This window comes from Trachypithecus francoisi, unplaced genomic scaffold (genome assembly GCF_009764315.1).
Source record: "Trachypithecus francoisi isolate TF-2019V2 unplaced genomic scaffold, Tfra_2.0 Lachesis_group5, whole genome shotgun sequence".
In the NCBI taxonomy this organism is placed as follows: domain Eukaryota; kingdom Metazoa; phylum Chordata; class Mammalia; order Primates; family Cercopithecidae; genus Trachypithecus; species Trachypithecus francoisi.
This window is the reverse complement of record NW_022681470.1, coordinates 143,420,441-143,446,950: the sequence shown is the minus strand read 5'-3', so window position 1 is coordinate 143,446,950 and position 26,510 is coordinate 143,420,441. Positions and strand designations below refer to the sequence as shown.

The 26,510-nt window shown below is 52.0% G+C and overlaps 1 protein-coding gene across 3 annotated transcripts in view; it reads right to left on the bottom strand.

Annotated features, from left to right (window-relative positions):
• The window catches only part of MLLT1 (MLLT1 super elongation complex subunit), a 73,861-nt gene that overhangs the window by 19,109 nt on the left and 28,242 nt on the right, over positions 1-26,510 (bottom strand). For all 3 annotated transcript variants that reach the window (XM_033199883.1, XM_033199881.1, XM_033199882.1), the window contains exon 4: positions 1,937-2,080. In XM_033199883.1, coding sequence (XP_033055774.1) covers positions 1,937-2,080 — 144 coding nt within the window. The remainder of the gene's footprint in view (positions 1-1,936; positions 2,081-26,510) is intronic.

Genomic DNA, 26,510 nt, shown 5'->3' with positions numbered 1-26,510 from the left:
CTGCCAACACACGTCACACCATATATGCGTGACACACCACACACATGTCCCACAAGTGACACGACACACATGCCATGCACACACCATACATGACACACCAGACAGGATATGTACATACCACACAACACACATATATACATGCCACACACACCACATGCCCCACGTGACACCACACACCACTCACCCCATACATGCCACACATGCCACACACTGTACACGACACACCCCACACATGTATAACCACACCCCACACGTGTATATCACACCCCACACATGTACAACCACACCCCACACATGTACATATCACACCCCACACATGTACATATCACACCCCACACATGCACATATCACACCCCACACATGTACAACCACACCCCACACATGTGCGTATCACAGCCCACACATGTACGTATCACACCCCACACATGTGCGTATCACACCCCACACATGTACGTATCACACCCCACACATGTACGTATCACACCCCACACATGTACAACCACAACCCACACATGTGCGTACCACACCCCACACATGTACAACCACACCCCACACATGTACGTATCACACCCCACACATGTACGTAACACACCCCACACATGTACGTAACACACCCCACACATGTACGTATCACACCCCACACATGTACAACCACACCCCACACATGTACGTAACACACCCCACACATGTACGTATCACACCCCACACATGTACGTATCACACCCCACACATGTACGTAACACACCCCACACATGTACGTATCACACCCCACACATGTACGTATCACACCCCACATGTACGTATCACACCCCACACGTGCATGTCACACCCCACACATGTGCATGTCACACCCCACACATGTGCATGTCACACCCCACACATGTACATATCACCCCACACATGTACATATCACACCCCACACATGTACATGTCACACCCCACACATGTACATGTCACACCCCACACATGTACATATCACACCCCACACATGTACATATCACACCCCACACATGTACATGTCACACCCCACACATGTACGTATCACACCCCACACATGTACATATCACACCCCACACATGTACATGTCACACCCCACACATGTACGTGACACACCCCATATGTACACACGACACATCCCCCACACCACACAGCACTCTCACCACACACAACACACGTACATACCACAAACACCACACATACATACACATGACACACCACACACTGCACACGACACACAACACGCTACCCCAGCCCACTCCATCACAGGCTCAGGCCAGCACCCAGGCAAAGGGTCTGTGGCCCTGGGCCCTGAGCCCTGAAGGTGGCATTGCTGTCCTGTGACCAGGCCTCAGCCTGCATGTCCCTCCCTCCATGCACCCCTCCTCCATAACCGCACCAGCACCTGCGCCCACCCTGTTGCCAAGAGCCCTTGTGGGGAGCTCTGCCCCCACATAGGGTCCGGAGGGCTCAGCTCCAGCCACCGCATGGGGGTCCCAGCCACACGACTCCTGGAGAGCCCTGGCCCCAGAGCTGGCACTGTCGTCTGGCCTCCCTAAGTCAGAGGTGATGGCGATGCGCATGGCAGGGGCCCTGTGTGGAGGCCCTGCCCGGCTAGTTACAAGCCAGCTCCAGGCCCAGCCACGCCGTCAGACCGGCCTTGCGCCCATCCCTTCCCGGCACTTCCTGCAGGAAGGTGTTAATTACCCACGGCTACCCAGAAGCACAGGGTGACCAGCAACGAGTCACCTGCAGCGACCACGCCCCGGCACAGGTTGTGGAGCTCCCAGGTCCCCTCCAGCTCTGTCGGGCGCTGCCGTGTGACCTGTGCCTCGGGTCTCGGCCCCCAGCACCGACACTTCTGGCTGAGCACAGGAGGCTGCAGCGGAGCGGCCTCGGCGGGGCGGCCCCTTGACGGGCAGGGGCGGGGCACACTCACCCCGCCAGCCCGCAGGAGCTTGTACCGGAACTCCGTGGTGGGGTTGTTGAAGGTGAGCTTCTCGCAGCGCAGGTGGTTCACGGGCGGGTTGCCTTCCAGGTTCAGGAACAGGTCGTAGGTGAAGCAGACCTTCCTCGGCTCCTCCTGGAACAGAGAAAACAAGAAAGTCCACATCAGAGGGTGGTCGTGGGGCAGGGACAGAGCTTCTCATTGGCCCTGGTCCTCCTCTCTCTCTCACCAGGCCTCCGCTCCCCTCCCTCCGATTTGCACCCACTTCTCTCTCGGGGCACCTCCTGCCCTGCTCTTATTCAAAATCAAACAACTTACTAAGTGCAGCTAACTGGGTCTCGCAGGCCCCACAGCAGAAACAGAGCTCATTCATAGCCATGCTCTCGGACGGTTACGGGAAACACATATCCCCTTCAACCCTTGCAGCACCACTAACGGACAGGGAAACCGAGGCGCAAAGACACCAACTAACGCATGGCAGCGCTGAGACCTGCCCCAGGCCTCTGGGGCCCACGATCTCACCACCTCCACTCCCTGCTTCCTTTGCAGCCAGGGCCAAGCCCAACAGATGCGCGATGCAGGATGTAGACTCAAACGACAGAGCAGCGCCCAGAGGGGGCAAAAGTACAAGGTCACGATCCAGTTTCCAGGAGGCTCTGTCCGCTTTGGGTGCCGCCCCGCACCCTCACCAGCCCAGAAGACAGGGACGCTCTGGCATGGGGCAGCGCTGATGAATCTTCCACACAAGGGTGTGAGGAGCTCATGGGATGGCCTGGAAAAGGGCTGTGAGTGAGAGGCTGTGATGAACACAGAAAGGCCGGGAGGGCTCAGGGCAGGCCTCCCGTGGAGGCCCAGCAGCACGTGCAGAGGCTGCGTTTCTGTGAACCTGGAAATTTCGAAGCAAGACAATTTCATCTGCTTTTCCTTAAGAACCTTGCCCCATCCCAAATGATGTAAGCCACAGGTCCCAGTAAACGGAGACGTGCTCCTGGGAGCAGGGACGTCAGGCTGGTAAGAAAATGGAGTGGACGGGGAGTGTGGGAGAATGGCACCATGACAAGCCCGAATGTCACATGGAGGAAGGGAAGTTTTCATAGAAACAATGTGTACGGGTCGGGCGCGGTGGCTCACGCCTGTAATCCAGAACTCTGGGAGGTTGAGGCAGATTGATCACTTGAGGTCAGGAGTTTGAGACCAGCCTGGGCTACATGGCAGAACCCTGTCTCCACTAAAAATGCAAAAATTAGCCGGGCATGGTGGCAGAAGCCTGTAATCCCAGCTACTCGGGAGACTGAGGCAGGAGAATCACTTGAATCTGGTAGGCAGAGGTTGCAGTGAGCCAAGATTCCACCACTGCACTCCAGCCTGAGCGACAGACAAAGACTGTCTGAAAAACAAACAAACAAACAAGCAAACGTGCAGGCTCACATTCTCACATTAATGAGCAGCTGGTGCTTGATAAGGGTGATGAGACCACTCAGTGGGGACTGAGGAGTCTCTTCAACCAATGGTGCTGGGACAACTGGATACCCACTCGTGGGAGAATGGAGGTGGCCCTACTTCACCCACACCCAGGAAACAACTCAAAATGGATCAGAGACCTGGACAGAAGCACTAACGCCACACAGCTCTCAAGAAAATACAGGTGTCAATCACGACACTGCATTAGACAATTGTTTCTTACAATATGACACCAAAAGCACAGGCAACTAAAGAAAAATAGATCACGTGAACTTCGGAAACATTTCAGAATTTTGGCCCAGGCATCGTGGTTTATGCCTGTAATCCCAGCACTTTCGGAGGCTGAGGCAAATGCAGAGACACGGGTGAGTGTGTACCGGGGGCGGGTGGGAGGTGCAGGAGTGGTTCTAACAGGCAAAGGGTTTCTTTTGGAGGTGATGAAAATATGCTGGAATTTAAAATTTGTGATGATTGCACAACACTGTGAATATACTAAAACCACCAAATCTGCACAGTTTAAAAGGCTGAATTTTATGGTAGGTGAATTACGACGCACTTTGTTAAAATGCAGTCCACCGGCATAAAAATAACTAAGAGTATGGGCGTCCCGTGAAGGCTTCTGAGTTGGGGAACACTGCTCAGAAGCTCGAGACGTCACACTGGCTCAGTCAGCAGTGGGGACGCAGGGCAGAGCTCCGGGCCCGGGGTCCTCTGCACCCTCTTTATTCTCAGCCCTTTCCCCGGCAGCCTAAGCTCGCAGGTGCATAACCACATCCTCAATCCTGGCGAGAGGGGACAGACCGAGGGGCTTAAGGTGCTGCGGCAGGCCATCTCTCCCCAGCCTGCCTGCAGTGCCGGACGGTTTGCACAGGCGGCACCAGACTCTGCAAGCTCTGGGAACAGGTGCCTCCTGGGAGTCGGGGACTAGCTAGCAACACAGGTGGCAAAGGCAGCTCCTGCGGCCGCCCATGAGTCCCAGGTGCACCTGCATGGGATGGAGCCTCCAGAACCACAAGTCCGGTCAGGGCAGACAAATGAACAGGTTCCCAATCCAAGGCCAGCTGGCGTGGCCGACAGTGACCTTGTGTGGGGAAAGCCCCGATCTCAGAAGAGTGGGCCTCTGTCCCAGCCCCAGGCGGGGAGGCATGACCTGTCTGGGCCAGGCTAGGGCTCCCTCCCCTTGTCCGAGGGGACACGTGACTTAGGCTTGGGTAAGGAGACGGAAGGGAGGGCAGCCTAGGGAGGGCTTTCCTTCCCAAGTCATAAACAAAACTGCAGGGACAGAGTTTCTCACCACCTCTCTTTGTCCTGCGAAAACTCGAGAGGTGGTGCCTGTGGGGGCGGCTTCCTCCACAGGACTATGTGGAGGGATGCCAGGCCCTGGCACCTCCTGCCTTCATGTCCTGTAAGAAGACCAGCCCTTACAAGAAGCCCTATTACACACTTGGTCCGAGCAACTGGACGTATCCCTAACCGACACGCCCCTCTCCAAGTCCACACTTCCCCGACACGCCCCCTCCAAGTCCACACGTCCCCTACGCAGCTCTCCTTAAGGACTCAAATGTGGCCGCGTGCCCCTCTTCTGTGCCCCTTGCCTTTACAGAGACATCTGTCCCAGGGGGTGTGGGTCCCTGCCAAACTGGGAACCTGGGACTATGAGGACTCCTCTACTGTCTTCCCCCAAGGTGCACAGCTGGCCCAGTTCCAAGTGAGCCACGGGAGTGAGATGCTAAGGCAGACTGGAGGGGGGTGGTCCAGCAGCAAGGGGTGGGAGGGGCTGGGAAAGCTCCCTGGGGGCTGTGGTAGGGTTGAAGGATGGCCAGGAGCCGGTCAGCTCAAGAAGGCTAAGAGGTAGATGGGTGCCCAGGCTGGACCGCCAGGAGCATGCACAGCCTCACACAGGAAACAGTGGCACGGGCTGCGGTGTCCTCGCGGGACCCCAGGGCTCCAGCGTGGCTGCGGTGGAGAGAGGTGGTGGTGCTGCCCCTGAGGAGGGGAGCCCTGTCAGGAGGTGGAGGAAGGTTTCAGCTCAGGAACAACAGTCACATCCAGGTCTTAGGAAGCCACACCCTCCGGCCCATGGTGCAAAGGGCAGACGCAAGCCGGCACTTCTGGGCGCAGGGCTGGCTGGAACCTGGCAAATGAAGGGGAACGGGGTAGGGGAGGAGAGCTCTTGTCCTGCCTTTCCTACAGAAGCAACACCACTAGGTGAACCCGGAGAAGGCAAACAGCTAACCCGCACAGACTGTCCCAGCCGACTCACGAAGGACCATGAGAGCATCTCACCATCCACTCGGCCGGCGGCAGAGACGTGGGCAGCCACATAGAAAGACCAAGCCTCCAGATTCAGGCCCCCAAGACAGGGACACGCGAGTCAGAGGGCGACCCTGAGTGCCACTGCATGGCCAAAAGCAGCAAAAACCAGATGGTACCAAGCTCTGCGGGACACATGGTCCTGACTCTTCACCAAATAAATCGCAAAGCAAAAAAAGGCTGTGTGAATGAAAGGGGGGCGGGAGAATCTAGAAACAACGAATCACAGCGTGTGGATCTCACCCACATCCTGATTCAAACAAACAAACAAAAAAAACAGGACTTTAAACACTGGCATATTGAGAGACTAAGGGATTATAATCATCCATTCATATAACCAAGTAATATGGTAACCTAAGAGATGACCAATTCATGGGTGTGGTCCTGGTAGCACTGTCTTGTTAGAGGCCTCTTTTGAATACTGACACATGAAATGAGGACGTCTAGGATTTGCCCCAGAATGACTGAGAGGGCAGCGCAGGCTGGAACGGGCCTGGCTGCGCAGGGACCACCTTTGGGTGGGTGGCAGCTATGAGGTTTGTTGCATCTGCCTCTGTAAATGCTTCAAACTTTCCCTGGTAAATTCTGAGTGGACGCCAGGCAGCAAGGCTGTGCAGAGGGTGTACGTGCCTGGGGAAGCATCCTCGTGCAGAAAGCCTGGGGCCTAAGGGACACCAGCGGGAGCCTGGCCGTGGTCCTGCCTACTAGGCCTCAGGTTCTTCACAGGCAGCCTGGGGGAGTCTCCGCAGTGCCACAGCCACAGCCCACAGCACCCTATCATCCACAGGAGCCGTCAGCGCCCCCACAAAGCAGCCTGGGCTAACAAGGGCACCTGGGGAGGCGCAGCCAGACGGTACCAAAGCACTGGGATGCCCCAGGGACACTCCCCAGCTCTGCCCACTGCCTGGCACGGGGCACCCTGGGGCTCAGAACCGGGTCCTCTCCTCTCCACCCACGCTGCTGGCCACAGCTGTGCACCCCGGCTGTGCACCCCTGCTGCACGGCGAGTCCAGCCACTTCTCCCGAGCTCCTCGGCCGGCCCCTCTCTCCTGGACCACCTGCCTCCTAACCATCACCCGCTTCTACCACAGCTCCCTTTCAGGCCACGGTATCTCCATGAGCCCAGCCGACCAACGGCCTCGATGAGCCTGGAGGAGGTGCCACATCCTCGGTGCAGCCAGAGCGACATGCTGCCTTCTTCCAAGCCTCCTCCACCCAGCTCACCCCTTCCTGACTCCCGCCTGCCCCTACCCCGGCTTGTTGCTGTCCCCAAGCACAGAGCACAGCTCCCTCTCTGCCAGCTCTCCTTGCAGTCCAAAGCACGTCTGTCCCAGCACCCTACTGACCCATGACCACCACACACAATGGGACCGTCCTGTTTTGTGCCTGATGGGCCTGGTGCTGGGCTAGCACGGTGTCTGCTGAACGTCCCTAGATACTCATGTATCCACCAAAAATGCCACAGGCGCCTACCATAAGATCCCGGCAGGGACCACGAGAGAGGAGAGGTCTCTAATCTTACGGACAGTCAGGCTACAAAGGCGAAATAGCCACGCGGCAGTGACACCGGTGTGACACCAGCTGCATCGTGTCAGTGTCTGCAGAGCGCTGACGGTGACCAGGCACTTTCTAAGCACTCAGCGGATACAAATGCTTCATACTCCAAACCCAGGTACTCCTGGTGTCCCCCCATCACAGACGAAGACGCTGAATCGGACAGGGGATCTGGGCAGCAGCAGAGCCAGCGCACCCCAGCAGAGGTTCTCGGGAAGCCCCAGGTCTTGGAGAGGTTCCTGTTGCCCACACAAACCAAACAAGGAAGGCAGCCACAACAAGGAGATCCGGCATGTTCACGACTGCAGAGAGGGCAGCACCGGAAAGCAGGGAGGACACCCCTCGCTGGCGAGGTAGAGGTCATGCCCCGAAGTACCCGGCGGTCAGCATCCTGGGACCAGGATTGGCTGCTGAAAGCTGCCAGTGAGTCGCAGGCACTGGGAATGACTAAATGGCACGCCCTCTATGTGAGACCTGGGCCTACAAAGCTTAGGAGCACCCCGGGGGGCTGCGAACCCCTTCCTGGCTACCCCCGGAAACCAGCCTTCTGGGGGATGTCGGGACGGCAGCACCTTCATGCCCCTGAGGCCTGGCAGCAGGTTCCGTGAGCACTGGCAAAGTCGAAGGTGGCTGGCCAAGCAGCCCAGGTGTGACACCCTTAGCAACTCCAGCCGAACTGCACTGTGACCCACTAATGGCAGGAGCCTCCTAGAGTCACGTGTTCCCGGGCCAGGTCACGAGCAGCTGTCCACTCCCAGGCTGCTGGCCACAAGCCAGCGTCTCTCTGGCCTCGGCAACTAAGATGCAGAGGAACTGGCCAAACAGGTGCCTGTGCCAAAGACCGCAGCATGCACCAGCCGGTGCCCGGGGTGGGGAGTCCAGGCAGCAAGCCCGCCACGCCTGCCAGTGCTCCTTGGGATGAGGATCACAGGGCCGAGTGGCCAGGCTGGCCTTGGCACGAGGCACATCAAGGCAAAGGCCCTGTGACCAGCGGGCCAGGCGTGGAGCGCCTGCTGGCGCCACCACCTCTGAGAGGCCATACTCCCTCTGCCCCACACCCCACCTGGAGGACACCCAGCCTTCCCTCCCAATCCTGGGTGTGAGGGGAGAGCAACCAGCTCTCCTGCAAGGTCTTCCAGCTCCTGCCGACCTCTGCTGTCTCCTGGCCATCTCTTCCCTGCCAAGCTCGTCCAGTGGCTGCCCGACATTCCCCTCTGAGGCCCCATGGTTCACAGACATATGCTGGGGTTAAAAAAAACATTTTGGCCGGGCGCGGTGGCTCAAGCCTGTAATCCCAGCACTTTGGGAGGCCGAGGCGGGTGGATCACGAGGTCAGGAGACCAAGACCATCCTGGCTAACATGGTGAAACCCCGTCTCTACTAAAAATACAAAAAAAGAAAAAAAAAAAAAAAATTAGCCAGGCACGGTGGCAGGCACCTGTAGTCCCAGCTACTTGGGAGGCTGAGGTAGGAGAATGGCATGAACCCGGGAGATGGAGCTTGCAGGGAGCCAAGAAAGCGCCATTGCATTCCAGCCTGGGCGAAAGAGTGAGACTCCGTCTCAAAAAAAAAAAAAAGAAAGGAGATTAAGGGCATGGTGGCTCACACCTGTAATCCCAGCACTTTGGGAGGCGGAGGATCACCTGAAGTCAGGAGTTCGAGACCAGCCTGGCTAACATGGCGAAACCTCGTCTCTACTAAAATTACAAAAATTAGCCGGGCGTAGTGGCCCATGCCTGAGGACCCAGCTACTCGGGAGAGGCAAGAGAACGGCGGGAACCCGGGAGGCGGAGCGTGCAGTGAGCCGAGATAGCGCCACTGCACTCCAGCCTGGGTGACAGAGCAAGACTCCATCTCAAAATAATAATAATAATAATAATAATAATTTGCAAGGGAGGAAAAAAGAAGTGGTGGTGGCTGGGGGGAGGTAGGGTGACGGGGAGGGGAAGAGAGAGAGAGAAAGTGGAAAAGAGATGGAGGGAAGAAAATGGTTTAAAGACGCTTAAGAGACAAAGCAATCAAGAGAAATGCTTGGGCCTGGCACAATGGCTCATGCCTGCAATCCCGGCACTTTGGGAGGCTGAAGTGGGAGGATCGCTTTGAGGTTGGAAGTTCGAGACCAGCCTGGTCCACAGAGTGAGCTCTCATCTCCACCAAAAAAAAAAAAAATTTTTTTTTAATTAGCTGAGTGTGGTGATGCACCTGTAGCACCTGCTACTCAGGAGGCTGAGGCAGGAGGATCCCTTAAGCCCAGGAGTTGGAGGCTGCAGTGAGCTATGATCAGATCACTGCATGCAACCTGGGTGAGAGCAAGACCCTGACTTAAAGACGGAAAGAGAGAGGGAAGCTCCAACCTTACTTGAATCCTGACGTGAACACGTAATTTTAAAAGATGTATGTCGGCCGGGCGCGGTGGCTCAAGCCTGTAATCCCAGCACTTTGGGAGGCCGAGACGGGCGGATCACAAGGTCAGGAGATCGAGACCATCCTGGTGAACACAGTGAAACCCCGTCTCTACTAAAAATACAAAAAACCAGCCGGGCGAGGTGGCGGGCGCCTGTGGTCCCAGCTACTTGGGAGGCTGAGGCAGGAGAATGGCGTGAACCCGGGAGGCGGAGCTTGCAGTGAGCTGAGATCCGGCCACTGCACTCCAGCCTGGGCAACAGAGCAAGACTCTGCCTCAAAAAATAAAAAAAAAAAAAAAAATAAAAGATGTATGTCCACACACACAGAGCCTCCCTCGGTTTTTGCAGGCTCTGGAGGGCTGACTGTGTTTGTGAGAGATGACAGGGGAAACTGATGGTACTGGGCATGTGATAATGTTAAAGAATTACTAATTTACCAATTTCTAGCCAGAATGATATTGTGGTTAGGGTTTTTGCTTTGTTTTAAGAATCTTATCTCTCACAGGCACAGCAGGAAATATTAACAGATTAGAAGACGTGATGTCTAGGGCCTGATTCAAAACAACCCTAGGAAGGAGAGAGGAGAAAGCACCTCGTACAGGCTGGCGGCGGTGGGAGCCAGAGGTGGGGGGCGGCTGCTCCTGCCGTTCTCTCTGCTTCTGTGTATGTTTTTTAAGTCGTCTATATTAGAAAGAAGAATTAAATAGATATGCTTGGCTCTGCCCCCAGCCTGCCTCACAGCTCTGAATTTGAATTCAACACCACCTGTGTCCCTACCACCCTGCCTCTGTCCTGGAGCTGGGAAGACAGTGGGGAATCGGGCAAGTCCCCACCATGGAACCCAGATGGAGCCCTCTGCCGGAGCCTTCTCTGGCCAGCAGGCAAATGCCTTGCTCTGCTTCAGGTGGCTACCTTGGCAGCAGGGAGCAAGCCCCGTGGGGATGCGCACGGGGCCGCAGGCCTTACCCCACACCTTAGTCGGTCCACACCAACACTCCAGGAGGACATCGCTCTCTCACCAGCTGCCAGGAGAGGAAGCTCAGGTTTTGTGGCATCTGGCCATTCACCGAGGCCTCACAGAACCAATCAATGCCAAACCCGCTAGTCTACACATCAAAAGCCTCTCGTGGCCACAGAGCCCTGCCCCTCCTCTGGACACAGCTATAAGGCACTAGGCTCTCGCTTCCACCGGCCCACGGCAACCTGGAATGGGGCTGGCACACCGTCTGGCGAGAAAGCAAGGGAAGAGCAGAAACGTGGAAAAAAGACGTCCAAGAAAGAAACAAGCCCATCCCTCAAACCCCACGTCCAGGATGAGACCCAACCGAAATATCCACAGAGCGTGTAAATACGTGTACAAGGGGTCACTGAGGCACCCCTGCAGAGGGAGACCCTGAGATGCCAAATGTCCCCCCATCCAGAACAGTCAGGTAAACGACAGCTGACACAAATGCCAGGGCACACGACATGGACTGTAGCCAGAACCAGACATGGTGGCCTGTGCGGACGCAGGGAGTTCAGAGGTGCGAGTCACACTCATGCCCACACACTCATACACACGTGCGTACACACACCCACACTTACCCACATGCACACGCACACACCCACACTCACCTGCCTTTATACCCGTGTACAGACACACCCACCCACGTACGCACACACCCATGTGCACACACTCATACACGTCCATAGTCACCCCTCACCTATCTGTGTACAAACACACCCGTGTACACACAAACACCCACCACCCACACTCATGTACTCAGACTTACACACACACTTATGTACATATACACACCCACTCACATCTACACACCTGTACGCACACACCCTCACACACACACTCAGACTCACGCACGCAGAGAACTGTTTTGGAAGGACAAACATTGCTTATCATGGAGAGGATTTCAATTCCTTGTAACCTGCATATGTCACCTTGGCTTTGTCATCAAAAGAAAAAAAATTTTTTTTAAAAGCTTAGGTAAAACAGCACAATGTGGGCTGAAAACCTCTGACCAGGAGTCAGAGGACTCCTGGGTACTGAAGCGACTCAGCACTGGCTCGCTGTGTGACCCTGGACGGGCTGCTGCACCTCTCTGAGCCTGAGAGAGAAACAGGAATCCAGCGGGAAGGAAGGAGGAAGGCCGGCGGTGTCTCTGGCTGGGAGGACAGCCGGGGGGCACTAGCCCAGACCCCTCCCATGCCTGCCTGACCGCTCAGCCTGGGAGGCCAGGGAGACCCCAGAGACCCCGCCCCCTCCCACAGGTGTGCTCAGGGCCTGAAGCCCTATGTGAAACAGTGAAAGCCGGCCACCTACAGGCCTGCCTGGAAGGGGCTAGCCCTGGTCAGGGGAGGTGGGAGAGTTTTCTTCTTGTACCCCTGAACTTCGAACCCCACTGTGGAGCACGCTGCTGCCACTGGAAGGAGCCTGACAGATGCAGCAGGTGACACAGAGGGCGGGCTCCGAGCCGAGCTGGCCCCGGCACTCACCGTGCAGCCAGAGCAGGCGACGCTGCCCATCTGTGCTCAGCGTCCTCACCTGCAAAGGGGGAAAGGCAGAACCCAACCCATATACAGGTGCTCAAGAGCCACTCCTCATCACACGCTAACCCAGAGATTCCCGGGACACATCGCCAGGAGAAGAAAACAAACCACAAGACTGAGAGCACCATGGAACCTACAGCACTCAGATTCAAAAGCACTGTGGGTGTGATGTCAGATGCAAAGGGAGAGACTGGACCCCACACTCAGCTACAAACCTCCCGAGAGAGCACAAGAATTCAGGGGCAAAGGGACGGAAAAGGCAGTTCCTACCCTGCATCCTTGTGCGCTTTGCATTTCCGATAACTGGAATCAATTCCTGCATCGATGAGCAATTAGAAACCAAAACGAGGAGGCAGAAAGGCAGACACCACGTTTTAAAACGCTCTCCATGGAAACAGACGTTTTTAGACTTAAAGTTGGCTTCTATTATCTGGAGGCCAAACTTACTGATTTCTCCTCAGTCTGACACCAGAAAGGGGAGAACGCAGCCTGCAACGTAAACACGTGCAGTTTGAAATCTAGACCATAACAAATGAAGACAGGAGGAGGTATCCCCAAGATGAGCCCATGAAAGTCGCCAGCCCGATGCTGCCAGGCCAAGAGCAGCTGAGCTGAGACCTGTGAGTGGTCAGTCCCAGGGCCTCCTGCCTCCCTCATGCCCAGTATGAGGACAGCCTCTCTCTACCCTGAACTGAGGCCGCTGAAACCCACAGCTCCCAGACCCCCGCCCCATCCCGAGAGCCCGTGTCCCCCAGGCCAGTGTCAGGCAGAGTCCAGCTGGAGGCAGGGTCTATTCTGGGCTCCACGGCGCCAGACTCCCGGCCCCCTCACTGGACAGCACCTTCCCTGCTCTGGGAGCCACAGGGCAGATGCCTTCGTCCTGCGGCCGTCTCTACAGGAGGCACAAACATCAGTCAGGAAAGATGGCCTCCGAGAAGCCGGGAAAGAATTTTATCAGGCACATGCCGAGATAGGAAATTTGGGGAACATAATGGGTGCTTTCAATGCCCAGCCAGTTCTTCCAGCCCCTTCTCTAGGGACCCAGGAGAAGGCATTCTGGGCCTCTGGGCCGTCCCACCGTCCCAGCTTTGGAGGTCCAGTGGTGGCCGTGGCGGGCGCAGGGTTGCGCAGCACCTCCTCTCTCCCTGCAGTGGTGGGCGCCTTCTTTCTTTCCTTGCGCTTCTCTGCCCGGCTCCAGACCCGCCCTCTAAGAAACACAGATGCGTCTGGGCACCCACTTCAGGGAACAGAGGATGCTCCAGGGAAAGACAGACTGCCACAGCTGGCACGCATCCATGCGGCTTGTCACAACGCGGCAGCTCGGCCCTGCCCCGGGTCCCCGCACACAATGTGGCTTCTGTTCTGGCTCCCTCGGCAATCCACCAGCCAAGGCCTCCCCCTCGGCCACATCAACCGGCCGATTGTCCCTGGCAGAGCCCTCTATGGGCTCACCAGAGGGGCTGCCCGCCTCCTGAACTCTGCAAGGCCCTGGGAGCCTGGGAGCCTGGGAGCCAGGGAGGGTGTGCGAGGGTTGCTTGGCTTCTGCGCCAGCGGGTCAGGGGCAAGGGGAGAAAACAATGGGGGCCCAGAGGGGGCTCCCGGCCTCCCTGCCTCAAGACCTGCTCTCCCTAGTCTCAAACTAAGCACATGCAGGGGCAGCCCAAGTGGAACCCACATGGGGTAGCATTTGCGGCTGAGAGCCATCTCCACTCTACAGAGGGTGGCGGGTGCAGAGGGCACCAGGCTTGGTGTCCCTGGAACCTCCCCTGGCATGTGTGACTGCCTAGGGCCCCCTAACACAAGCCACCCAGGATGTGTCAGGAAGATGCCTCTGAGGGTCTTAAGGCTCTGAGGCCAGCGTGGTTTAACTTACTTTTAAAACTCTCCACATAAACCCGTGCACACTTCCTAATGACATGAACCAAAACACCCTTCCTGTGCCCTCAGACACCTGCCTGTGGGACACCACGGCAGACTGGTGACGGCTGTGGCTCCCTGTCCAATGACAGCTTGTTGCAGGGGTTGGGGAGGAGGTCTAATATTAGTGGTAAATACCCAAAATAAACTTCTTTTTCACACTTGGCCATTTCCAACACTGGACCGTCTCTCACAATCAGTGCGTGCCCCTTGCGTTTCTTCTCCTGCTCTCAGGACGGGTTCCTTCAACTCAAGTCATGGGAGACTTAGACTGAAGGAAGAGGAATCTGGGGTCAGGGGCAGGGCAAGTTTTACTGCTCCAAACAGCCACACTCCCCTTTCCTGGCACCGTTCGTACCAGGTTCCATAGACACAAGTGCCCCGGCCGGCATCCCCTCATAGGACAGCATCTACAAGGCACCTAGGGGGCCATGAGCTGACGCCAGCCACAGGAAAGGACAGCGGGCCACTGTCATCTCAGACGACCCCTCTCCCCATCTGAAAGCAGCTCTCTCCACCCCTCTCGGTTTTGCCAAGCACGCCAAGCCAGTAACGCAGGACTAGGTGACAGCCAGCACTGGCATGAAAGAGACAAAGGTGAGAGCTAAAAGGATTGCCAAGGAAAATTAAGTCACATCAAATGATGCCTCAGAGAAGAGCTCCTGAGTCCAGCTGCTGATCTTGGCTAATGCCTCAAAACAAAGCAAGACAAAAAGCAACTGTGCTAAAGTGTGCTGGGAAGGTAAAGCAGGAACGTGGCTGGTCACCAAGCGGTAAAGCTGAAGGAGACCCTGAGAGCCGGTCCCAGCCCGAGCAGGGCCGTGAATGTCAGTGGGGGCCCCCCATGAAGGCTTGGGGAGGCTGGCAGCCCTGGGGCCCGTGCCCCACCCAGGACCAGGGCATCGAAGCCCTCCAGGTCAGCCCTGCAGCCCCTCCCGAGGCCCTGACCCTGCCTCCTAACTGACTCTAGGGCACAGACAAGCACTTCCTGTTTGGCAGCCATTGAATTACTTCTGGGAGAGACGGAGCCAGGTCTGCATTATAATGTCACTGACCTACTCCAGAACACATGGGACAGGCGTGGGACAGGCACCTGGCGGGGGCTTCTGAAGCCACAGCCACAGAGCTTACACCCAAAGAGGCAGGTGAACCTGTAGGATTCGACCCCTTATGGAGGATCTAACGGCAAATGTCACCATGTCACCCCCGGCGGATGAGCAGCTCTGCCCACCCAGCTCACCTCCCTCACACTCGCCCCAGACCCCACTTCATCACCTGGACTCTGCCCTTCAAACAGCTGCCACTCCCCCTAGAAGGGACCACCCCATCCTCTCAGCCTCACTTAAGAAGTCAATCTCGCTTCTTAAGAGAACCCTCCTGACCCTTTCTAACTGGGTCCCCGTGACACACTCGTAGCACCCAGCACCTGGGCTTCCCGGAATTCATTCTGATGGCCACTTCCTCTCCCATGCGTCTGCTGTCTCTTGCCCTGTCAGTCTGTGAACTCCACAAGAGAGGGGAACGTGTTCCCTTGGTCTTCACTGGGCCTGGACTTGGTAAATACCTGTCACATGAAGAAATCGATGAAACTCCAGCAAAGAATGGAAGTAAAAGCAATTCCTCCTCCTCACTGTAAACGCACACTTAAAAAAAAACCCTCATTTGCGAAGAAGAAATGACAAGGGCCTCCCTTACTAGATACCCGCTACGCTTCAGCAGTCTCCCCCACCTCTCTCAATAGTGGGCTTGGTGCACACTGCCAGCGGACAGTGAAAACAGACGCATGGGCCTCAAGGGGCAAAGGGTTTCGGACACAAAACCAGAAGCACTTGCCAGAAAAACAACAGTAGGCCGTCCATCAAAATAAAAAACGTTTGCTAGACAAAAATAGACTATTAAGAGAATGAGAAGATAAGCTACAGACTTGGAGAAAATATTTGCAACTCATATACCAGGTATAGGACTTGTGTCCAGCGTATATACAGAACTCTTGAAACTCAACAAGAAAACAGCTAACCCAATTTTTTTAATGGCAGGGAGTGGCAAAATTCTGAACACTTTACCAAAGAGAATGTATGGATTGCAAATAAGCACGTGAAAAGATGCTCATTACCGTCAGTCATCAGGGAGATGCAAATCAAAACCTAACCAGGCACCACTAAAATGAGTTGCTGGTGAGGAAGCAGAAAAATCAGAACCCTCATATCCAGCTGGGGGGAATGTAAAATGGCACAGCTGCTGAAAAACAGTCTGGCAGTTACTCAAAAAGTTAACCAAAGAACGTGGCCAGGTTTGGTGGCTCACACCTATAATCCCAGCACTTTGGGAGGCTGAGGCAGGAGGATCACTTGAAGCTAGGGTTTCGAGCCCAGCCTGGGCAACATAGTGAGACTCTCTCAACAAAAAAAATTAAAAATCTTCCTTTCTCTTTCTCTTTTCTTTCCTTTTCCTTTTCTCTCTTTCTTTCTTTATTTTTATTTTATTTTATTTTATTTTTTTGAGACGGAGTCTCACTCCGTCACCCAGGCTGGAGTGCAGTGGCGCACTCTTGGCTCACTGCAAGCTCCGCCTCCCAGGTTCACGCCATTCTCCTGCCTCAGCCTCCCGAGTAGCTGGGACTACAGGCGCCCGCCACCACGCCCGGCTAGTTTTTTTGTATTTTTAGTAGAGACGGGGTTTCACCATATTAGCCAGGATGGTCTCAATCTCCTGACCTCATGACCCACCCACCTCGGCCTCCCAAAATGCTGGGATTACAGGTCTGAGCCACCGCGCCCGGCCTCTTTATTTTTATTTTTTTTAGAGACAGGTTTCACCATGTTGCCCAGGCTGGTCTCAACCTCCTGAACTCAAGCGATCCTTCCACCTCAGCCTCCCAAAGCGCTGGGATTACAAGCATAAGCCGCTGTGCCCAGCCCTTAAAAATTTTTTTTTAAAAACTCACTGGGTTTGAGGGCTGGGCACAGTGGCTCACGCCTGTAATCCCAGCACTTTGGGAGGCCGAGATGGGCGGATCACGAGGTCAGGAGATGGAGACCATCCTGGCTAACACGGTGAAACCCCGTCTCTACTAAAAATACAAAAAAACTAGCCGGGCGAGGTTGCGGGCATCTGTAGTCCCAGCTACTCGGGAAGCTGAGGCAGGAGAATGGCGTGAACCCGGGAGGCGGAGCTTGCAGTGAGCTGAGATCCGGCCACTGCACTCCAGCCTGGGCGATAGAGCAAGACTCTGTCTCAAAAATAAATAAATAAAATAAAATAAAATAAAATTCTACAATTAAAAAAAAAAAATAAAGAAATGCAAGTGTGACTAACGAAGCTGACTGTATTACGAATGCATGACATGACCACACCAGGGAAAGCAAGGGCTGCCACAAATAACCTTGTAACCTTGCAGGGTTCCAGCTTGACAGAAAGAGCTGCATGCCAATGTCGAGACCTTGCGGTCAACACAGGACGGCTGGCTGTTGATTCTCAAACTATTTTCCTGGAATTAAACAGGTAAGCAAACACGGTACAGATGACAGGAGCCAGGTTTCCTCCTTCAGAGACAGCTACAAGGAAGCAACTGGGGAAGGTGTGAATGAGCCCACTCGTGCTGGATGGAGTTGGTAGCCTCAGAGGAACTTAGGTCTGTTTTCATATTACACAGACAGACACAGAACTGAACACAGATGTAAAGGGTGGGGTGGTTTCCTAGTTCCGTCACATGAGAGGACCTGAACGCAGTGATAACCAAGCAGCAGTGAGCACACTTAGCTCCCAGATCTTGGCTTTTAAACACCATTCTCCAACAACAGGAACTAAGGCTCCTGGGAACAGTGGAAGATTCTAGGGCTGGGGCAGAGAAATACAAGGTGAGCCTGTGGTGCCAGAATGTGACAGCACCCCCAAAACCATGGGAACATGATGAAATGACAGGCCCAAATGCGAGAACAATTTCAACAACAAACAGGTAACAACAGACTGGATTATAACCCAAAGAACAACGAAATACCTGTGAACCCATCCATGTTGAGATAAATAACTGAATACGTAAATGGAAGAGAAGGGACAGCTCTTCCTGAACGAAAAATTCCAGTTAATAAATGTAGAAAGGAAGGAAGAAATTAAAATTACCAGTAGACCACCACTGGGGGAGGCTAAAATTAGCAGGTGGTACCACAGGTTAAGTAGCCCTTATCCAAAATGCTTGGGGCCAGAAATGTTTTGGATTTCAGATTTCTTTTCCGGATTTTGAATATCTGCATTATACTTACTGGTTCAGCATCCCTAATCTGAAAATATGCAATTTAAAATGCTCCAGTGAGCAGTTCCTTTGAGTGTCATGTTGGTGCTCAGAGTTTCAGATTTTGGAGCATTTTGGTGCCCTTATTTTTTATTTTATTTTTTTTTGTGAGAGTCTCACTCTGTGACCCAGGCTGGAGTGCAGTGGTGTGATCTCAGCTCACTGCAACCTCTTCCTCCCGGGCTCAAGCAATTCTTGTGCCTCAGCCTCCCAAGCAGCTGGAACTACAGGCGTGCACCACCATGCCCAGCTAATTGTTGTATTTTTAGCAGAGATGGGGTGCCATGTTGGCCAGGCTGGTCTCGAACTCCTGACCTCAGGTGATTCACTCACCTTGGCCTCCCAAAGTGCTGGGATTACAAGAGTGAGCCACTGCGCCCAGCCTGAGATTTTGGAGCATTTTTTATTTTGGATTTCTGGATTAGGGATACTCAACCTGTTTAAAAAAAAAAAAAAGATAAAACAGGTTGTCTGCACAGCTTCAAAGTATCTCTCCCAAAATGGGTATTATTAACTGTGTTGTTTTTAACCTACGCCCACCAGGATGGAGGGGTTAATTCCTCTCCCTTGAGTGTGGGCTGGACTTAGTGACCCGCTTCTTCTAAGCAATAACCAGTGGAGAAACCTGGCAGACACCACTTAACCAGGAGATCAAGGTTAACCACGGCTGTTAACCACGAGTCATGTAAATATCTGGCACTTCCTAAGACGATGTAAGCAGAAGTGCATTTACCTCTGTGGTCTTCTTATCGAACTCTATAACCATGGACTAGCCATGAGAAAATGGCAAGTGGAGGGAGATTCTACGTAATAGCCCACGAGTACATTTCAAAAATATCAAGGTCATGAAAGACTGAGGAAAGAGACGCAGGCAACAGGGCAGCATCCTGGGGTGGGTTCCACAACAGAAAAAGAACATGAACTGAAAACTGGGAAACGCAAACCAGTCCCCAGTTCAGTTTGTGGCGATTGTACCGATGCTACTCTCTTGGTTTCGATCACTGGACCGTGGTTATGTGAGATGTTAACATTAAGGGAGGCTGGGTCGTGGGGGAGGTCCTATGGGAATTCTCTGTACTATCTTTGCAGCTCTTCTGTGTCTAAAATTATTTCAAAATTTAAAAAATCGTAGCTATGAGAGATTCCCAGTCAGGAACCACACTTGGTTCAGTAACGAAGATTTTCATGCATCTGGAGCAGCTCGGGTGTGCGAATCTACTTCTTTGTTCAACTGTGAGTTTTATGGAATCTAAATACAGATCAAGCCTTTCTGATGACGTTTCCGTATCCAAATTGAGATGTGCAGCAAGTATAATAGACTGAATTTCAAAGACTTGGTATGAAAAAAGAATGTAAAAATCTCTCAATACTTAAAAAATATTGATTACATGTTGAAATGATAATGTTTTAGATACACCGGGCTAAACCAATTATATTATTACAATTAATTTCACCCATTTCTTTTGAACCTTTTTAATGCCACTAAAAAGTAATAATAATAATTAAGATTTCTACTGGACAGTCCGGGGTCTGAGATGTTACTCACTCACTAAAACAGGAAGGGCTTTAAATATCTTTGACCACTTCCAGGACAACAAACAGATACAAAGAGAGCATTTAAACAAGACTCCCTCATCTGACTGGGCCAAGTGCACTGAGGAACCAATTTATTCATCCGGGCCACTGCCTTGTCCGGAGCAGCCCCAGCATGGCCTCCTGGGCCACAGTCAAGGCCACTTTCCAAAAGAACAGTTCAGCTGCAGCACGCAGAAGCCTCGAGGCTGCATGTGACGAGAGGCAGGCCACCCGGATCCCCCCTCGAAGAGCTGGAGCTCCCAGCTCAGGGAAGTTCCCGTCATGCATCCAGTCTGCCCAGCAAGCACTTTACTGTCAAAGTTTAAAAATGGGCACTTATGGCCGGGCGCGGTGGCTCAAGCCTGTAATCCCAGCACTTTGGGAGGCCGAGACGGGCGGATCACGAGGTCAGGAGATCGAGACCATCCTGGCTAACACGGTGAAACCCCGTCTCTACTAAAAATACAAAAAACTAGCCGGGCGACGTGGCGGGCGCCTGTAGTCCCAGCTACTTGGGAGGCTGAGGCAGGAGAATGGTGTAAACCCCCGAGGCGGAGCTTGCAGTGAGCTGAGATCCGGCCACTGCACTCCAGCCTGGGCGACAGAGCAAGACTCCGTCTCAAAAAAAAAAAAAAAAGGGCACTTATCCAGAAGATAGAAAGGGCCCAGTCAGGCAAAGCGGCTCACGCCTGTAATCCCAGCACTTTGGGAGGTCTAGGTGGGCAGATCACTTGAGCTCAGAAGTTCGAGATCAGCCTGGGCAACACGACAAGACCCCATCTCTACAAAAGTAGAAAAATTAGCCAGGTATGGTAGTGCACACCTGGGGTCCCAACCACTCAGGAGGCTGAGGTGGGAGGACTGCTTGACGGGGGAGGTGGAGTCTGCAATGAGCTGTGATTGCACCACTGTTCTCCAGCCTGGGTGACAGAGTGAGACCCTGTTTCAAAAAAAAAAAAAGCAAGACAAAAAACTCTTACAACTCAAAAAGAAAACCCCAAATCAAATACGGGCAAAGAGTTTGAATAGACCTATCTTCAAAAAAGATACACAAATGGCCAATAAGCACATGAAAAGATGCTCATCATCATTAATCATCAGGGAAAGGTGAATCAAAACCACCTACAAATACCATTTCACACCCACAAGGATGGCTATCATTGAAAACAGACGAAAAACAGGAGATAACAAATGCGGGTGAGGACGTGGTGAAATTGGAATGCTTGTGTGTTGCTAGTGGCAATGTAAAATGGTTTGGCTGCTGTGAAAACAGTTTGGCACTCCCTCAAAGAAATTAAACATAGAATTACCATATGACCCAGCAATTCCACTCTAAGGTATACAGTCATCTCTCAGAACTGTGAGGGATTGGTTCCAGAACACCCTTTGGATACCAAAGTCTGCAGAGGCTCAAATCCCTTTATATAAAACAGTAGCATTTGCGCATAACCTATGCACACCCTCCCATATACTTGAAATCATCTCTAGATCCCTCATCATGCCGAATACAATGCCTACACACCACTGCATTCCCGTGGATTCAACGGCCCCTGGCAAATTCACGTTTTGCCTTTTAGAACTCTGTGGATTTTTTTTTCCAAATAGTTTCTGTTTGTGGTCGGTTGAATTCATGGATGCGGAGCCCATGGATATGGAGGGCCAACTGTATACCCAAAGGAATTGAAACCTGGTACTCAAACGCATACACGCACAGCCATGTTCAAAGCAGTGCTTATTCATAACAGCCAGGAGGTGGGAACAGCCTGCATGTCCGTCCACGGATGAATGGGTGAACAAAGTGTAGGACAGCCACACAGGGGAGTGGTACTTGGCCATGAAAAGGAATGCAGTTCTTACACATGCAACAACACGGATGAACTCACAAACACGGCAGAAAGAAGGAAAGAAGCCAGACACAAACGTCACGTACTGTATGACTCCATTTGCATGAAACTGTCAGAATGGGCCCGTCCACCAAGACACAATATAGATCAGTGGCTGCCAGGAACGGTGGCGAGACGGGGAACGGGAAACAGCTGCTTACTGGCACAAGATTTCCTTCCGGGGTGATGAAACTGCTCTGGAACTAGAAGGAGACAGCAGTAGTACAGCCCCATGAATGTACTAAATGCCACTTTACTTACTGTTTGCTTTAAAATGGCTCATTTCATTTCATGTGAATTTCACCTCCCTTCTTAAAAAGGTTGGGGCGGGGGGGTGGCAGCACTTATTCACTGGTTGTGCCAGGAGGTTTTCTGATATTTGGACGTACAATAGCTACCCCTCTGGAACGAATCTGGTTCATCCATTTAGTACTCATTTAGTAAAGATTGAACAAGTGCCACCTCCATGCTAGACGCCAGCTGAGAACAAAAGCAGAACCCTGGTCCTGAACTTACTTTTGGGTGGTAGAGACACACGGACGAGTAAACACACATCCACATATCTGCTACAAAAAAGAAAGGAACAGTGAGTTAGAAAAAAGAAGAAAGAAGAGCCAAATCCAGAGGAGAGGCTTTAATTTTAGATGTCAGCTTGACTGAATTAAGAAATATCTAGAGGACCTGGCACAGTGGCTCATGCCTGTAATCCCAGCACTTTGAGAGGCCAAGGTGGGAGGATCGCTTGAGCCCAGGAGTTCGAGACCAGCCTGAGCAACATGACAAAACTCCATCTCTACCAAAAAAAAAAAAAAGAAAAAAGAAAAAAGAAATTAGCTGGGCGTGGTGGCACACTCCTGTAGTCCCAGCCACTCGGAAAGCTGAAGTGGGAGGATCACCGGAGCCCAGGGAGGTCAAGGCTGCAGTGAGCTGAGAGTGTACCACTGCACTCCAGTCTGGGTGACAGAGCGAGACTCCATCACAAAGAAAAAAGAAAAAAGAACGTAGAGAACCGGTAAGGCATTATTTCTGGCTGTGTCTACTAGGGTGTTTCCAGAGGATACTGTAAAAAGTCAGTGGGCTGAGTAGGGAAGATTCACCTTCAATGTGGGCCAGCATCATCCAACTAGTTAGGTCCCAGAAGGGACAAAAAAGATAGAGAAATGGCGATCTGTCTCTAAAGGGACAAAAAGTCAGGGATGGCAGTCTCTCCATCTGCCTGTCTCTCTCTGTGGCCTTAGGACTCTGGCCTCACCCTCAGTACCAGGCCTTTGACCTCTGAGCGAGAATTACACCAGGGTTTCCCTGCTGTGGGGGCGTCTGAGCTTGCAGGGAGCTGTGCTGCCAGCCGCCCAGGTCTCCAGCTTGCGGGTGGCCTGTCATAGGACTTCTCGGCTTCCACAATCACGTGAGGCACTTCCCCCAGTAAGTTCCCTCTTGTATCTGGGTATCTATCTATAGATCCTATTGATTTTGTCTGGAGAAAAAACCCCAACAAATACAACAACCAATGGGTCAAAGAAGAAATCACTGAGAGAATTAGAAAGTACTTTTGAGATAATGAAAACAAAACACAATGTATCGAAACATACGGAATACAGTGTACACAGTGCTCACAGCAAAATGTACAGGTGTAAACACCTACATTCAAAAATAAGAGTGACTTCAAATCAGTGACTCCCTTTACACCCTAAGGAATTAGAAAAAGAACTAAACTCAAAGCTAACAGAAGGAAAAAGAACAGAAATAAAATAAGGAATAAAAGATATAAAGTGAATCAATAAAATCAAGTTTCTTTGAAGAGATCAACTAAATTGACAAACCTTTGGCTAGTATTTTAAAGAAAGAACATAAATAACCCACATCAGACACAAAAGTGGGAACTACCAATCATATAGAAATTATAAGAATTATGAGAATACTATGGGCAACTATACGCCAGCTAGATAATGTAGATAAGACATAACCTTAGAAGCAAATTACTAAAATTGAATCAAGAAGAAGTGGGGCTGGGCACAGTGGCTCACGACTGTAATCGCAGCACTTTGGGAGACCAAGGTGGGCAGATCACGAGGTTAGGAGATCGTGATCATCCTGGCTAACATGGTAAAACTCCGTCTCTACTAAAAATACAAAAAAAAAAAAAAAAAAAAAATTAGCCAGGCGTGGTGGGCACACCTGAAGTCCCAGCTACTTGGGAGGCTGAGGCAGGAGAATGGCGTGAACCCAGGAGGTGGAGCCTGCAGTGAGCCGAGATTGCACCACTGCACTCCAGCCTGGGTGACAGAGCGAGACTCCATCTCAAAAAAAAAAAAAAGTGAAGAATCTCAACACATTGATAACAAGAGATGGAATCAGAAATCAAATACTTCCCAGAAAGAAAAGTCCAAGACCAGACGGTTCACCGAACTCTATGGAACATTCAAAGAACAAACACCACTCCTGTTCAAACTCTACCAAATCTTAGAAGAGGAGGGAATACCTCCTAACTCACTTTATGAGGGTGGTGTTACCCTGATACTAAAGCCAGACAAAGACACCACAAGAAAACCACACAGCAACGTTCCTTATGAATACAGACACAAAAATCCTTAACAAAATACTAGCAAACCCAATCCAACAGTACACTAAAAAGATTATATACCATAACCAAGAAGGATTTATCCCAGGAATGCAAGGCGGCGGGGGGTTCCTATGTGAAAATCCATTAGCATAATACAGCACATTAATAAAAGGAAGAAAAAAAGACATGATTTTCTCAATAGAGACAGATAAAAGCATCTGACAAAACTCAACACCTATTCATGATTTAGAAAAACATCATTCAGCGAGCTAGGAAAAGAAGGTGTGACATGGTAAGAAATATATACATTTGGTCTCTACTCCTAGTCCTGGCACCAAGCAGCTAAAACACTTTCTGAGAGATGGTGGTGATAGGAGCCTGTTTTGTTTTAATATTGGGTCTTAGTCCTGGGTTCCTAACACAAAGGCCTCGAAGATCCTTGAAATCTTGGAAGTGAGACGAGCATCTTTACATTCGTTCATGAGATGCCTGGTGACTGAATGCCTCTAGATAGCTTCAGGATGGGGGCTGGTTGCCAGGGGAACCAACCATGTGATACGCGGCTGGAATTTTCAGCCCCACCCCCTGACCTCTTAGGGAGGGCAAAGGGGCTGGAAATTTAGTTTAATCACCAATGGCCGATGGTTTAATCAATCATGCCCACACAATGGAGCTTCCATAAACACCTTACACAAAGGGGTTCCGAGAGCTTCCAGGCTGGCCTGTCTGAGGGCATGGAACATCGGCACCCTTCCCACATACCCTGCCCCATGCAGCAAGGTTTGGCCATTACTGAATTGCACTCTTTACGACAAACCAGTAACGGAAGTAAAATGTCTTCCTGAGTTCTGTGAGCCATTATAGAGAACTGTTGAACATAAGCAGGGAGAACGTCCAACCTATGGCCGGTTGAGTGCAGGTGGCAGTCGGGGACTTGTGACTGGCATCTGAAGCGGGGGATGTCCTGTGAAACTGGGCTCTTAACCTGGGAGCTTGCGCTAACTCCAGGTCGTGGATAACAACACTGAATTCAATTGCAGGACCCCCAGGTGGGGTCTGCAGAGAACTGGAGAACTGTAATGTCTGAGAAACCCACACATCTGGTGTCAGAAATGTTGTAAGTGGAGAAAACATGTTTTTCCTTCTTCTAGAAGGGAATTTCCTTAACCTGATAAAGGGTATTTACAAAAAGCTCACAGCTGACGTCACACTCAATGGAAAAAGGCTGGAAACTCTTCCCCTGAGATCAGGAACCAGGCGGGATGCCCACTCTCTCCATTGCTATTCAACACTGTGCTGGAGGTTCTAGCCAGAGCAGTCAAGCAAGAAAAAGACTTTGACAAAAGACATCCAAACTGGAACCTCTATTTGCAGATGACATGATTCTATATACAGAAAATCTCAAAGAAGCCAAAAAAACAAACAAACAAACAAAAAAACCCCTACTAAAGCTACTAATAAATTCAGTAAAGCTGCAGGGTACAAGATCAATACACAAAAATTGGTTGTGCTGTCCACAGAGGAGGTCTACAGGAAAAACAAAATCAGCTGTGCTTCTATACACCTACAATGAACAATCCAAAAAGGGAACAGCATTCCAAAGAATAAAATACCTAGGAATAAGGCCAGGCACAGTGGCTCATGCCTGTGATCCCAGCACTTTCGGAGGCCGAGGCGGGCAGATCACTTGAGATCAGGAGTTTGAGACCAGCCTGGCCAATATGGCAAAACCCCATCTCTACTAAAAATACAAAAATTAGCCAGGCATGGTGGCACACGCCCATAATTCCAGCTACTTGGGAGGCTGAGGCAGGAGAATCACTTGAACCCAGGAGGCAGAGGTGGCAGTGAGCCAAGATTGTGCCACTGCACCCCAGCCTGGGTGACGGACAGAGACTCTGCCTCAAAACAAAACAAGCCAAAAAAACCTAGGAATAAATTTAAGCATGCAGGTAAAAGACTTAGGTATACTAAAAACTATAAAACACTGCTGAAAGAAACTAAAGACTTAATTAAGTGGAAAGACATTCCTTGTTCATGGAATGAAGACTTAATATTGCTAAGA